The sequence below is a fragment of the Hermetia illucens genome, chromosome 1 (genome assembly GCF_905115235.1).
Source record: "Hermetia illucens chromosome 1, iHerIll2.2.curated.20191125, whole genome shotgun sequence".
NCBI classification, from domain to species: domain Eukaryota; kingdom Metazoa; phylum Arthropoda; class Insecta; order Diptera; family Stratiomyidae; genus Hermetia; species Hermetia illucens.
In genome coordinates, this window is record NC_051849.1 from 49,795,553 (window position 1) to 49,810,655 (window position 15,103).

The window sequence follows — 15,103 nt, forward strand, 5'->3', positions numbered from 1 at the left end:
GATATATATTCAAGTCGAGTGCGAAACCATGCCCTAGGAGTGACTTTTTTTAGCATTTACCTCACACCGAACAGATCTTTGTTGGCTCTTCAGAATAGCCTCGGTGTTTTGGAGGACGAGATCCAAAGCACGGAAAGGAGGGTTCTAGTTGGAGGAGACTTAAACGGCAAAGCTCTCGACTGGGGCATGATGAGATTCTTGTGGTAAACAAATTTGTAGATGACCGCCAGTACCGGACTTATTCTCTTGAATGTTGGTTGTACCTTTACATTCCGATGGCTTGGTTGCAAGGACTGTATTTCAAACGTAACCTTTGCTATGGACTCCTTAGTGTGCGATACAACGATGGAAGAAATTGGAATATTTCACGGCAAGTTATCACCAGTATATATCCTTTTAAGTGAGAAACACTCTTCCCAATCTTCCGAGATCTGGCAAATACTCATCACGTGGAAAAATGGGAAAATCGATGTTGGAACTTTTCGGAGGCTTACTCAAGAGGGTTAGAAGAGCCACAGGATCCGAACACAGCTTGTAATGCCTCCGCGCCTAAAAAGACTCCGTCACGGCAAGCCAACTTTGTACTTGTTAAATAGGTTCTTGGACCTTTTATACTTTTCGGAGGTCATATTTTGAGTCCTCACTACCTTACATTTCACCCGATATCAAATATGGGACAAGTTTCAAAAATAACTAACTGAGCTCTTTCATTTGATACCCCATATATGATATATTCAATCAAAAAAAGTGTCTTCCCCCTTTGGATATTTGGGGAACCCAACTCAACGCAAAATGGCGTCACTTGCTATACGTAAAAGGATTCACAGACCACACGTTCACACAAAATTTCGTGGCAATCGGTTCAGCTATTTGCGAATAAATCGGGTATGATAGACCGACAGCCAGAAGATGAAACTCCCGAAGTAACCACTGAAGAAGTCCTGGAAGCCAGACGATTGTCGAAAATAAAGCCTAGGGCTTAGATGGCATTCCGACTGAACCTCTGGTAGTTGGCCGTTAAAACAGTTCCAAAGTGGTTCGCTGAAACATTTACGTCATGCCTCAAAGACGGAATTTTCCCGGAAAAGTGGAGGAAACAGAAGCTTGCGCTAATACCGAAGCCAAATAAACCTTTGGATAATCCTTCATCTTAAAGGCCTATACCTATTAAACGGAGTCGGCATCGGGCCATCTACAATAGGTTTGTATCGACCACAGAAAGGGAAGGTTGCCTCTCAGATAGGCAGTTCGGATTCCGGAAGGCAAAATCTTCTGTTAACGCGATCAGTACGGTGAAGAAAATTGCTGAATAATAATTGCGGTTTTAGTCAAACTGGGCGCTCCCAAATACAAAGGACCTAAGAAGCATAGAACAAATTTCGGGGTTCCACAAGGATCAGTCCTCGGTCACCTCCCGTGTATAATAATGTATGACGGAATTTAAAAAATAAAGTTGCAACCGCCTAAGGGAGTGATAATCAATGGCTTTACAGACAACATCGGAGTGACTATTGTGACATAAGATATTGAGGAGATTGAGGTTCTCACAAACGAAGCAATTTTTTAAATAAGATCTCAGCTAGAAAATCCTGGTATGCCGCTCGCAGAGTATAAAACCGAAGTAGTTTTGATCGCCAAACGAAGAAAACAAACGTCGATAAAGATCAGAATTGGTGAACACATCATACATTCACAATCAACGCTTAAATACCTAGGAGTCATGTTTGACCAAAGACTGGAATTCAAGCCATGACGGGTCGTGGAAAGCATGCCAAGCCTGAGCTTCGACACCAAACGAAAATTCGGGAAGGGTAACGCAACGGTGCTGAACATAAATTTATTATTGCGTTGGTTAGGGAAGCAAAAGTGGCCCAACTAGTAAATATTGCCGACCTGTGTACTGCCATCATGAAGGAGATTAAAGGTGCTAACAAATGTTTCGACAGTTCGGATAAAGACGTCTAAAGTTGATTTCTCATTTACGATGATGAGTAGCTGAATCCAAAATGATTTGAAACCGCATAAAATCCGGTGAATTGAAGGCTGAGCCTCCAAATAGAGATGAAAGAATCTAATCAATGGGCTTAAGCGGAGCAGATCTGCGGCCTCGATGGTCTTCTTGCGGAGCTAAAACATGCTGCCCCGGTAGTTTCTACAGAGATGCTATTTTCATTCGTTAGTAAATCCAAGGAATCGGAGATCTTTGCCATGGAATGGAGGAGGACGATGATCGTTAAGATTCCGAAGCACTCGTTTTCCGGTGTGGCAACTGGAGGCGTATTTGCGTGTTTCCTGCCGTCTTAAAAAATTAATCAAAATAATCCTGGAGCGTATCAAAGAACACCTTGGAAGCAGAATCAACAGACAGCTTGGCTGTTACCGCTCTGCGTCTTCCCGCATTGACCACATCACTACACTACGGATCGTTTTGGAACAGTATTTGGAGTTGAGACTCCCACTTCACCAGCTCGTGGAGGTTATCGCCGCCGTGAATGGGGAATGCATCTGGCATTTTCTATGCAGGAAGGTCCCCAAAAACATTATGGGGAAACCAAGGTTCAAGAAGTGCTTCTTTTGGCATTCAAATACGGGGCGAACTGATGTTGAAGCTGCGACTAAAAAAAATCAGCGCGGATTCCTGGATGTTGCCGGCAGATATATCTGATGGGCTGCAGTTTTTTTGGGCTCCCATTGCACCTGAAACTTCCAATGCCAATAAGAAGTATATGTGGTTCACCGGCGGGTCAGTCATTGTTGAAGTACCAAGTACAGAGGTGGTAAAAAAGGGACTGCTGTAACCCTTAGAAAAAAAAATAATAATATGCTAGGCGTAGATATATGATTTCTTGTTGGTAATCTCAGAAATAGGTTTCGGGTACTCTAAAGGACTAAATGGGCAATATTAGATAATCAACATTTACAAAGTGATAAATATCCGGAAAGCAATGCGCAAACGGTAGATCACCTGGTTGAAGTGCATTTTCTAGCCAACAACGTAAAAACGCCATTTCTTTGACAAGCGGTTGGTAAAGTACTTACAACAAAGAGCAGTGCACATATGCATGTATTTTCGAAACTAAACTTTGCTAAACTTTGGCTATCGTAAATCTAACTCTGAGTGAATGGGGCTGATGAGACAGTTTCAGACTTAATAGTAGAAAAAACGAAGTAAAGTTCTCAATTCAGATGCAGATACTGAACGCGCAGTAAATACACAGTAAACGTGGTTAGGAGCTCGAACGATATGTCAATGCCATGCCCCTAAAATTTCTTGAGTCGACCCAAATTCTATGCTTTGGACAGAGGAGAATATGTGGACCATTGGCGTATATTTCTGGAGTGCGGAGTAGATATTAGCGAACATCGATGATGAGATTAACACAGATTATAGCAGAGAGAATCTTAGAGACGGTTCCTGGAAGAAAGACCAAACAGGTCGCGCAGCGCTATGGACGCAAGGCGAAAAGGTTCTTACTAAGGCGACCTCCTAAGACTGAAAATATCAGGAAGCCACATCTATCAATCTACCTAGTGAAATATTTGTAGAATACGAGCAAATATTGAGCACTATAGTGATGGATGCATGTGAATCTACAGTAAAAATACGCTAATGTCAAATGAAAAGACAATTACTGGCAATTGAGGGACAACTTGAAAATCACTATATGGAGCAGCACCATAACAGAGTGGTAGCATGTAGAGATGCTGCGAGCTTCGCCTGACCGTAAAATAAACCAATATTACTAAGGCAGAATTTGTCAAATAGGGTTGAACCAATTGACCAAATAGCTGAGGTGCGAAAGGCTATGAAATAAGGATGGAATCTGTCGTGAATGTTTCTTACCATACTTATGAAGTGTGATTCTTGACAACAACGTGGAACGGAGTACTAAAGGTCGCTCCAGCAAAGCGGCGAGTAAGCATGTATCGACAAGTGTTTTTTGGGTGCTGGCCTTTTGGTACTAGCGGAACTGAAGGGAGTAAGTTTGTTTAGGCATAGCCAATTGTGGTGGTCAAAGAATATTATAGATCCCAGGGTGATAGGTGGATTGGTACCCACGATGGCGCATTAAACGCCTTTTGAACCAAGATTTTTAACGAAAAGCTGCAGATGGAGACGCAGAGGGGCAAATTGTAGCAACTTTTCCTCCAGGTTGGGAGGACGAATGATTTGCCTATTCCCAGGGGAAAACTGTAAACTATAAATTGCCTCAGATGGATCGTTGGCTTAGGCAAGGATTCCAAATAGTTTTAGGGATATCAAATTGGTGGATCTCGGCGCAGAACCGGGATGTCCGGAGTTCCTTACTAAGGTAGGTTTAGAGCGGAGACCGCGCCATTGAAGATGATGAGCTACCTAATTAATTAAAAAAATCAGGGAGACATCTACAATTGGATCGCACCTATAATTGAAAACATCAACGGGTGTCGCAGCATCTCTGTGGGTTTTCGCGCGGTCATTTTAGTTTAGATGCAATAGGAATTTTAGGTAGAATACGTATTTCTGCGCTCTTTCTTGCATTAGACAGATGAGGATTGTAGAGGTCAAGTGCTTTCCATTCCGGAAAGAAATTGTCTTGATTCTTCGCAAGTAATTTGGTCATGATTGTCATTGCAGAACACCCTCAGAGTCAGAACGGCGAGATTCGGACTGGGAGAGGCTGTTTTGATCTTAGCAAAGCAGAAGGTAAAAACGTTGCTTTGAAAACGGAAGTCGATGGAAGTCGGCTACCAAGTATACATTGAAGTTGAACTCAAAGGGCAGCAAGAACACCATTGCTGTATGCATTGTCATCCCCTAGATACTTTAGCAGACTGGAAAACCGAAAGTAGGTGGTATTCCATTGCTCGAGGTTTGAGGCGTTTAAAGTGAAAGCGTATTCCGGGAATATGGTTTGGACGGTGCTCAAGCCAGGGAAAACTGGCCCGTCATTATCTTTGCAAACACCGAAATTTAGGGTGAGATATTGAGGGAACCAAGGGCAAAGAAGGCATTTGCGGTAATCTCAGAGCTGGAACGTTTTTTTGTTATGGTTTCTATCATGGTAACAGACATTCTGTTAATTCCTCGGTAAGGTGAATGAGCCTTTGTAGTTCTGTAACTATCGTCCAGTTTGCGGACATAACATGCTACGACGAACGAGAACGCAAGGAGTGACGCACCAGAGTGCGGTGATTTGGACTCCTGCTGGTAGATAGGCAACTTTGAAAAAAACCTAAGGTCGCTACAGCTATAATTATTTCTGGAATCCCTTTCACTCAGTTGGGGTAATTAACATAAAAAGCCGTGTTAGTTTAAAAAAAAAACAGCCCTTATATAATTAATGCAATTTTTTAGTAACAAAATCCTTAATTCCCATTTTTTATACAAATTATTGTTCTATAAAATTAAAATCTACCTTGTTAGCATAAAATGCAACCTAAAATGCATGCAACCAAATAATGATAAGTGAGACCCCAGCCCGGAATTCAAACTACTTGTGACATTGTTTCAGAAGATACTTACTAACTTCATTTGGCCTCACAAACGCCGGTGTCTGGTCCTTTGGAATTTGCGGGCGATTTGTTTCAGTATAGGAGGCGCCTGCATTATTATGTACATTTTAAGTGATTTTCACGAAAAGGATCAGGCAATAGCACGGTTTGTATTCAGTTTAACGTTTGCCGAATGTGTTTGTGTGGGTGCGAAACAACATCAACCAAGTTAAGTTAGGAAACATGAAAGAAAAACGTGCTCAGTAAACATTGAATAATTGCATATCTGAAATAGTTTTATTGTTTTGGATGAATTTTTCAGTAAAATCGAAGTGAACTGAATGTACTGATCTGTATCTATTTAGGCCTTTGGAGTCATTTTTAAGTATGATACGTTCAACGCTTTTAAGCATATGTAAGTGAGAGTGGGGGAAGGAGTATATCTTTGATCAGCGACGCATCTATAAAAGTATTCGGCAGAGTATTGTAAAGGATTGAAAGTTAGAGTAAAGTTTACAGTCCTGCAGTGTATTTCTGTACATATTAGCATACTAGTTACCAGCTGCAACTGTTGATGCCTTCTCATCCTTTCAAAATCACTTACCTGAAGGCCGTGGTGCCAAGTTGCCTCCAACACTTTCCGATTTACGCAGATTATGTTGGTATTGCTGCTGAGGCTGTGAGGTTGTGTAACAATCCCTAGACAGATTCGAACAACTCGATGACTGAGTGTTGTATAGAGGTTTTGAGTCGTCGCTATTCCAAGGTGGAGTCACGGGGCCGGAGTGATGACGCTGAGTCGTGTATTTGCGCGGAAGAACAGGTGACTCGAACTTCACTGGGCGAAACTCCTTGCGATTGGGCGTTGGAGATGCTTGTGGACTCCAAACTGGTGGCGGAGGAGGTGGTGGTGGTCCTTGTTGGCTGGATGATGTTGAATGCGTAGTAGTACTCCTGGTTGTTGTTGAGGTTTCGGTTCTATTTGGTGACCACACGCCTGAGGAGCGAAAGAATTTGATGTGGAACTGAGTTTTTGGGAGTTAATTGCAAACTAGGATATACATGCTAAAGGCAGTGGATTGGAAAGCAACTTCACGGATGAAAAAGGGACGAAGTTTGTTCATGAAAGTGACAAGGAAAACTGTTCAAAAGGACACACAAAAGAGTCAATACACTATTTCCTAAACTTTTCACAAACCAGAATAATTTATTTTGTATAAAATGTTTGCTTTCAGAAGGACGTCAAAAGAAACCTTCGCATTGTAAGTCATTATAAACAGTAGAGGATACAGAAAGTACTGTCAAAGACAGTTCAAGCAACAAGATCAAGATATACAACTTCAAGTTCTGAAATATTTAATCTTTTCTATTTCGTCAGGGATTAGCTCCATATTTTCAAATGGCTCAACAATTGTATCCCAAAAGAGCTGGTGTTCGAGGACAACTGGACCAACAGAATCAGAAGCATTGCATATTGCACTAGTGAAGCCCAATTCGTAGCATCGACGTTGAACTCTCTTTCCATTAGTATTTCACTACATTGAAGATTTCAGGCCGAACCTGGTATCGAATTCTGTACTGGAATTTACACCTTTAGCCAAACGAAATAGCGCTTAGTCAATAGTTAACACTTGGTGATATCTGATGACGCCTACTTTAATTTATTTGAATCCGTTAATAAAAGAACTGTCAGAATGTATCTGTATTTTCCTCAAAGTGAGTAACAGTATGCCGTGGGGTGAACATTTATGGGAACATTGGGCAGTTGTTTTTCTCCAGGATGAAACTTCGTTGGGGTTGTCATTGGACATGCATTTTGAGTTTCTTGATATCAGGACAAAATAATTTGTAAGAATCTGTTTCCCATAACATGATGATTTGAAAGTCTTGCGATTCCATCCAAATTAGGCCTTTGATAGAACAAAATGGCGCAACCGATCACGACGAGCTGACCCCACTTGAGAATGGGACAAACGTCAAAGAAAAATATGATGTCTTTGGAGAGTGGTTGTCTGAAAGGAAGGTCAGGAATTCCAATTGCAGTAACTCGTCATCTTCTTCGATATTGGAATGGAGTCAAATGGCAATAAAAGATCTTATCGCAAAAAATGTCCACCAGATCTTCTGGAGGGGATGCATTTTGGTGGCTTTAACAGGAGGACAAGACAGTACAGTGAGGAGAAGGGGGAATAGTCATTGAAATATGTTTTGCTACTATTTGTGCTGAGACAGCGTTTGCTTCCTAACAGGAAACCAAACTACTGCCGGAATAGGAATATTAAGACATTTTATATCTTTTTTCCGATACTTACTATATTATTTTGTACTGAGAAGGTTAAGGAAAGATTACTGATAATCAATTGGCTTTAAACACATCAAAGAGGGAATAAAGTGCAATGCTACAGGAAGCTGTGGGAAAAATGTAATGTAAAAGAATTTCTATGACGAGAGCTGGTAGGCTCAAGATTCCTTAGTGAAACCACTTTTATGGAAGGTGATGTAGAAGCGAAAGAGGCAACGACGATAAGCATTCTAAGCCATCTTGCGGTATTTATATTCACAAAGCACATGAACGATGCAAGACCTTAGCCAAGTGAAATTTTCCACATCATGAAATTATGGTTACAGAACATCAAATTAGTTCTGCGGCAAGCGGTTCCTATTACCAACTGCGCGAAACCCAATACTATAAAATTTTTCATAGTGAATACAAGGTCGTCCCGAAATCGATTACCAACTGCAGGTGAGCTCAATTAATACGAGGAGTTGAATTTCTCTTGAGAGAGAATAATAAATAAATAATGTGACACCTAACATTGCAAAGAAAAGTGCAGCCGGGGGCTACTCTCTGCCGAATAAGAAAGATGACATATTAAGAAATTATAGATTTCCCAACAAGATATAGTGCCGACGATTTGAAATAGTACAATTTTGCAGGTTTACAGATCTAGGTAAAACAAAACCTTATTAGAATCGGTTCATTGTTCAAATACTAATAAAAAACATACTCTAGCTGACAGCCCAGTTCCGGAGACCCTTGGATTATCTTTTACGTGAGTTGATGCAATAAAAGACATCCGCAAGAACTTGGATTATAGACCTTTGATAAGAATAAAATAAAATAAATTTTCATGCTGTGTAGGCCTTCATAATTGAAATGTTTCTTCAGCAATGACCTTTATCACTGAGGTGTTGCTCCATTATAAGCTTTATCCTTGAGATATGACTTTTACTCCCGACATATCTGTCTAATCAACTCATCAGGCAGATTTTTAACGATTCAAGTTTGTAGCCGATTTAGTAAAAAACTGAGAGGCACATAGTGTATGCACAAAGACTGAATTTTTATCAAGTCCTCAAGCGGACTTGCTGGCTATTAAATCATTGGAGCGAAAATTTTGAGAAGAGAATCTTCGTGGTTTTGTTAAATTGACTACGTGCTCGAATAATAACTTATAATCAGGTTAGAGTGAATACTGAAGCCAATTATAACAAAGTCTTTCGCAACACCAACAAGAAGAATATGGATACCGCAATAGCCCCCCCTAGTAGAGGTCTAGGAAATGGACCTACAGCAAATGATCTTTACAATTACTTGAAGAATGTTACCATTGGTGCAGCCTCAAAGATATTTAGCCCCAGCCGTTAAAAAAGTCGTAATGAACGAACGTAATGAGCAACGGAATGGAAAAATGTTGAATACCGGGCAATACTGTACTCCCAAAGAACGCGAACACATGCAGATACCTACCACGAACTCGGTCAAATGGACAAGCAATTTCACAGACAGAAAAAGGATATCTGGAAAAACCAACAGGTCTGTGAACTCGAAAAGTACAGGGAATCACTGCAAAAGGCACGGAAGTTTTACCAATTAATCAGCAGCCTTATACACCTCGATATTCATTCTACCAAGAAAAAGAGGCAAATCAGATCAGTCGCCAGGAGCCGATGGAATTACAGCCGCAGGGGGAAGACCAAAGTACACCAAACAACTCATGAACTTCTAGTTAAGATTTGGAATGATACTGCCTGATGTCTAGCACAGGGCGTTATCTGCTCCATAAATAAATAATAAAAAAATATGAAGAGCAGCCATTATAGAGACATCACGTTGCTGAATACCATCTACAAGATATTCTCTGCTAAGCAGGATAATCTCATACGCCCGGTACATTATCAGATCCCAGGAACTTTTAGGGATAAGGATATGAAGCGGACCTCAGCTCAAAACCGCGATGTCTGGAGTTCTTTACTAAGGCAAGCCTGGACCGGTTGTCGGGTGTTGTGCTGTTGATGATGAAACCTGAAGCGAAGGAGTATTCGACACCCTCAAACCATGGGCTGACTAGCATGCCGAGAAGTGAATGAGCACAGGTGACGACCTCCATTTTCAACTATTCTTGCCTCGGCAAAAGGGCTCTAACGTAGTAAAACTAACGCCATGGCAGCTCATCATGACAAAACTCACAAAAATCAAAATTAAATTTCAATCTTCAAGTTTACATCAAAATTCAGATTCTCTACTCATCCAGTTGGGAGGCGATCACACCGGAGTGCAGTTCTTAACGGACTGGGGCTTCAGATGGCGCCACTTAAAGTCTTAATAAGGCTTAGGGCAAAAAACAGTCTCCTGGGACCAAACCGGCTTCGAGCAAAATGGCTCCGGGTTATACCAAAATTCCGGGAGAGTTCATCGGGAGCGTCTGCAGCTAAGCGCCGTAGCGGTATTTCGACATAACGGCTCTTGTCGGACAGTGGAGAGCATCGAGCGATACCTCGATCTCAGATCACAGGCGAATTGATTTTGTAATGGGCATGAATTCTATTTCCATTTCGGAACCTGCAGAAGGCAGACTGGGCGACGTACAAAATAGAACTGAAGACGTATCGAATCGAATCAAATGATCATAATGAATATGAGAGAAGCTTTCGAACAGAGGATGTGCTTTCAATATGCGAAAGAGGAATAAAAGCAACCTTGAAGGGAATTCTTCAATGCCTTTCAACCTATGTTTACAGAACTGGAGGTGTAAAGAAAGCGATGAAGAAAAGTCAAACCATTTGCTAGCAGTGCACTTTCCATGCAAAATCCAAAATCTCAGCTCAGGGCCGACAGGCGCATATAGTTTTCAACCAAGGGACTGAATTTGGCATTCAAGGTAGTATCACTTCAGCGAGTAAAATAAGCATTTAACTCGTACTATAGATATAAGTCTGCGGGTCCGGATGGCACCATTGCCGCTCTACTATTAGAAATTTGATGCTCTGGGTCGACCCATTCGGAATAGGTACATACCGCTCATGGTTGGCATACGCTTATAAGATTATATTCCACCTGGCATGATTGGTGGTGATATTTATTCCCAAACCAGGGAAGGTACAAAATCGATCCGTTGTTAATCAGTTGGATTTTTCACCTGCTGCAGTGAAGAAAAATCCATTTATTAATAGATTGACGCAAGATGTCTTAGGGCTGCTCCAAGAAAGTAATTCTCTCTATTTTCTAACGACTCCCAGTAATGGACACCTCACTATGGCTCTTGGAGGACACAAAGGTTTTTGAGCGAACATATGCGGACGATTTCGCCTTTCGACCCCTACGCCGTAACTTTGTCATAAAATCTTAACTAAGGTAAGGTGCATTCCGTGGAAAAAAAGTTTAAATCCCCCCTCCGCATGTATGAGGAACCCCCTTTTGAACTCCACCTAATTTATGTCACTCACTGTATACGTGGAATTTCATAGTTCCCACATGTCCACAAAATTTCGTTTGATTCGGTGTAGCCGTTTTGGAAAAAAAGTGCGTGTGACAGATGGGCAGAGAGTGAATTGATTTTAATAAGTTTTGTTTCACATAAAACCATAAAAATGAGAGGGCTAGTTGTAAAATTTAGAGAATTAGATTAGAAATTATCTAGAAATGGGTATACCGAAACCTATACCGGTTTACCGAAATAGAAACCTCCTAAGGCTAACAAGATATCTTCTAATCAATCCTCGGAAAAGCATATTACAAACAAAGAATTTATTTAACCATTGCTATTATTTCCAATATCAATTTTATTGAGATTATCCTCCAGGTTATCTTCAAAAATGATACTGTCCAGTTTACAAGGCTAAAGACAACCACAAACATTAATTCAAGGAACAAAGAATTTGAACACCGGGCACGGGAATCGGGAGGCTGGTTTCCTTCACCTTGGCCATTGCATCATCTAAACTAGTAGGGAAATAGGGTGAAATATTATATACTCATATCTCTATATTCTGAAAAAATCCGCAGTTTTGGAAGTTATTTTAAAACTAATGGTAATTGCCAATAGTAAAAGCTTGTTTGTTGCTTTTAATTTCAGATCGTACCATCTGCATAATTAGATTTTCATTTCAATTTTCTTTCGTTGTCATGAATGCTTGCGTTCATCTTTGTGTTGCCCTTCCGCCGCAAGCTTATCACCTGCACAGCATTAAGTTTGTCTCATTCAAAATGAAATGAGGGAGACAAAACAGCGCTGAGAAATTAGAATAAGAAAAGGTGATATCATATATCCAATTATTGAAGATTCAACGAACTGATTGGTGCAGGTGCATGATTACCGATCATAAAGAGACAAGTCTAGATTGATATATCTCTCTGCTATAGCAGCAATCCCTGATAAATTGTTATGAAGATACTTATTCCTCCACTTGACATAATACACGACCCATGCGTCAAACCATCAGATATAAACCTCTTTTAACAAATTAACAGACTTTACTTCACCAATTCGAACTTTGCCAATTATGTTACACTCACCCTTTGTCGCAGGCGACAATTATTGGCTGAGCCAAGTGCCAATTGAATTACTTTCCGATGAGTTCATCCATCAATTTGTGTCTGAAGTCTGTCCCAAGTGCTCCCATTTAAAATTAGATCGAAAGTGCATCTTGTTATCGAGGTCAATTCAAAAGTTCGTTGAACACTTCTGTTGTTTCGGCACCTTTGATATCATTGAATTGAATCGACAGTTCATCTTCATGGGTCTATTTTCACGGTCAAGGTGTCTTCTTGTAGGCGCAGAGGGGGTGGAGTTATGATACGTCAATAAGTTTTTTTTTCTTTCGTTTAAATGGCTTATGTGTGGGAGTTTTTATTCTAAACACTTAAAATTGGCGATCGTCTATTGTAAACAAATTAAATTTTAGTTAAGTTTCCATGCTTGAACCCATTTGCATTTCGTCTATTTTGAAGAGGAATCCTGACCGAAATAATAGATCACCTGGCGGGCATATATCTTTCGGGTCCACATATCGAATCAATTAACATTAAATTGGACATTTTTCAAATTTACAATTTCTAATAAAAATTTCATGCCAACACTAGGCCACATAAATAATGTTTGCGTGACTGATGGATCATTAATGTTTCATAGAAAGAATATCAATGGACGGATGGACTCTCAGACAAAACCGACCATCGGCAATGTCCGACATGATGCTAAAATAGAACGGAAGCTGGGCAGACTTGTATTGCGGCAACATTACACATTAAGAAGCAGAGATCACTATTGAACACTTTCGACTCGGGAGAATTGCGAAAATTTGTCATTCAAGACACCAAGCAAAAAGATGAAAGTTAAATGACGTAGATATTTAGATGTTAGCTCCGCTCAGTACTTTGTTGTTTTCAATTTCTTAGAGAGCGAAGAGGTTGGTTCTGTAGCCAGAGTTAATCCAATTCTAAATATATCTAAATGTTTAGATGCGGTAAGTATACTATATTGTGGAAACTCGAAATAGATGGGGCACGTAATGAAACCGCGAAAGCAAGGTGTTTTGGCAGTTCACTTAACTCTTTGTTGTGTGACTCACCGGGGCATATTTACTTTGCCAAGTTCATACATTCGATCGAAATTTAATTTTGGGCACAGCGCCCGGCTGACTCTAATCTTGTTAGATGGGAGTGTTGTTTATCATATATGAAACCAAAATTGGAGTCAAAACGTTCAAAAGAAAAACTTAAGAACATTACGGTAAGGAGAAAGCAAGTTAGTTACTTTCTAAGAGAAGATAACGTGGTCGACCATAGAGAGCCAAATGCAAGGTGCAATGTTGAGGAAATCTGTTCAGATCAAATGTGGAAAACATGTTCAACAGACTCCCCACAGAATATTCAAAGACAAGAGGAAACCGTAGTGAGCGAAAGGGGAAAAGACATTTGAACAATGCCGGACACAGCTTTAAACCCTAAATTCGTTAATGAAATTACAAATTGACCAGGATTTCTGTTCAAGGGATTCCCCGAAAATCTATTGTTTGCATCTGAACACCGAATCGGCAAGTATAAAATGAGCACTTTCGAGGCTTCTATGTAAAGTTCATATGGGATCAGTGGTCAAGAAGCTTCGACAACGAACGATCAGTAGATTGATCTGATCTGTTAATAGGTAGTGGCCGTAGTGTGCAGTAAATCAGCCGTTCATATATATCCTGGAAATTTTTGAGTAAGTGGAGAATCTCCTCTTTTGTGGATAGGAATAATAAGAGCTTCCTTATGAAGGGTAGAAAATAACACCCTTCCCGACGCTTCTTAAAAATGCCATTTAGAGAGGCGGAGATTAGTCGCTTAGTGTTCAGTGAAAATAGTAATGTAATCCATCGAGACAAAGTCCGCTATTGGCGCCAAGTCTTTTAATGGGAAACTAAGCAAAAGAGCAGTAGAGAAATGACAGTCATTAGAAAATGTATACCCGGACGCATGGAAGAAAACGAGGATGATGAATTTTACACTCTTGTGCAGTAAGAACAAAATAAATTATGGGATAATTGTGAAGAATTGGCGTAGGAACGTGATCTGAGCGAGCACAAATAAGTTTCCTGACGTTTGAAATTTTTTCTTTAATGCTAACTAGTATTAACCGCTTTTGCGTAAGTTTTCTGTTATCTTTGTTCAAACAGGTATCGGTAACTCATCTGCCCCGCAGTATCTGCGGTTTCTCAATACTCGAACCATGGCAAATTAATTACCTCCTTTTTTGCAACATGCAACATTCTCGATCTCTTCCAACATTCCCCTCCTAGCCCAATAATTAATAGTAACCTAATTTACATGCTCATTTTAAATGCTTATTTTATTTTTTGTTTAAAACCAAAAACGAAACCATTCACCTTAAAATTAGCCGAAACCCTAAACCGTCTTAATCTTCTTCTTTAGCCTTTGTCCCATTCAGCAGCGGGGTCGGCTCGTTTTGGTCTATTGTAGGTTTGATTTCGATGGGAAACTCATAAATCATCATTTAGTGCATCAAACCATCACTATTTCGGTCGGGATTTCGATCGTTTCCCTTTCTAAACGGCCCTATCTAAAACGGCGAAACTCCACTGGTCCAACGAAACATATTTCCCTCCATTACCGTGAGACGCCGTTCATTGCCTTTTATAGTCGGCAAACATTCGGAACCATAGAGGGGGGACAGGGCAAGCGACACTGTGGTAAATTTTGGATTTGAAGCGTCAGTTGTGGAAATAATTTCATAACCTAGTTCACAATATTATATTTAAATCACTAAGTTCTCGACAAGTAATGCTACTGACGCTGATTGTGCCTTTTCCTTGGGTCGATCATAAAAATTTCGGTTTTATTTAGATT

At 40.3% G+C, this 15,103-nt stretch overlaps 1 protein-coding gene across 24 annotated transcripts in view; it reads right to left on the reverse strand.

Annotated features, from left to right (window-relative positions):
* Nucleotides 1-15,103, reverse strand: part of LOC119649465 (sorbin and SH3 domain-containing protein 2) — a 410,936-nt gene that overhangs the window by 140,489 nt on the left and 255,344 nt on the right. For 17 of the 24 annotated variants that reach the window (XM_038051671.1, XM_038051761.1, XM_038051695.1 and 14 more), the window contains 2 exons: nt 6,080-6,472; nt 5,507-5,584 (listed from right to left, as the gene is read on the reverse strand). The exons of 4 other annotated variants lie outside the window; for them this stretch is intronic. In XM_038051671.1, the coding sequence (XP_037907599.1) occupies nt 5,507-5,584; nt 6,080-6,472 (471 nt within the window). The remainder of the gene's footprint in view (nt 1-5,506; nt 5,585-6,079; nt 6,473-15,103) is intronic. 3 more of the 24 variants (XM_038051686.1, XM_038051654.1, XM_038051702.1) reach the window with 2 other exon arrangements.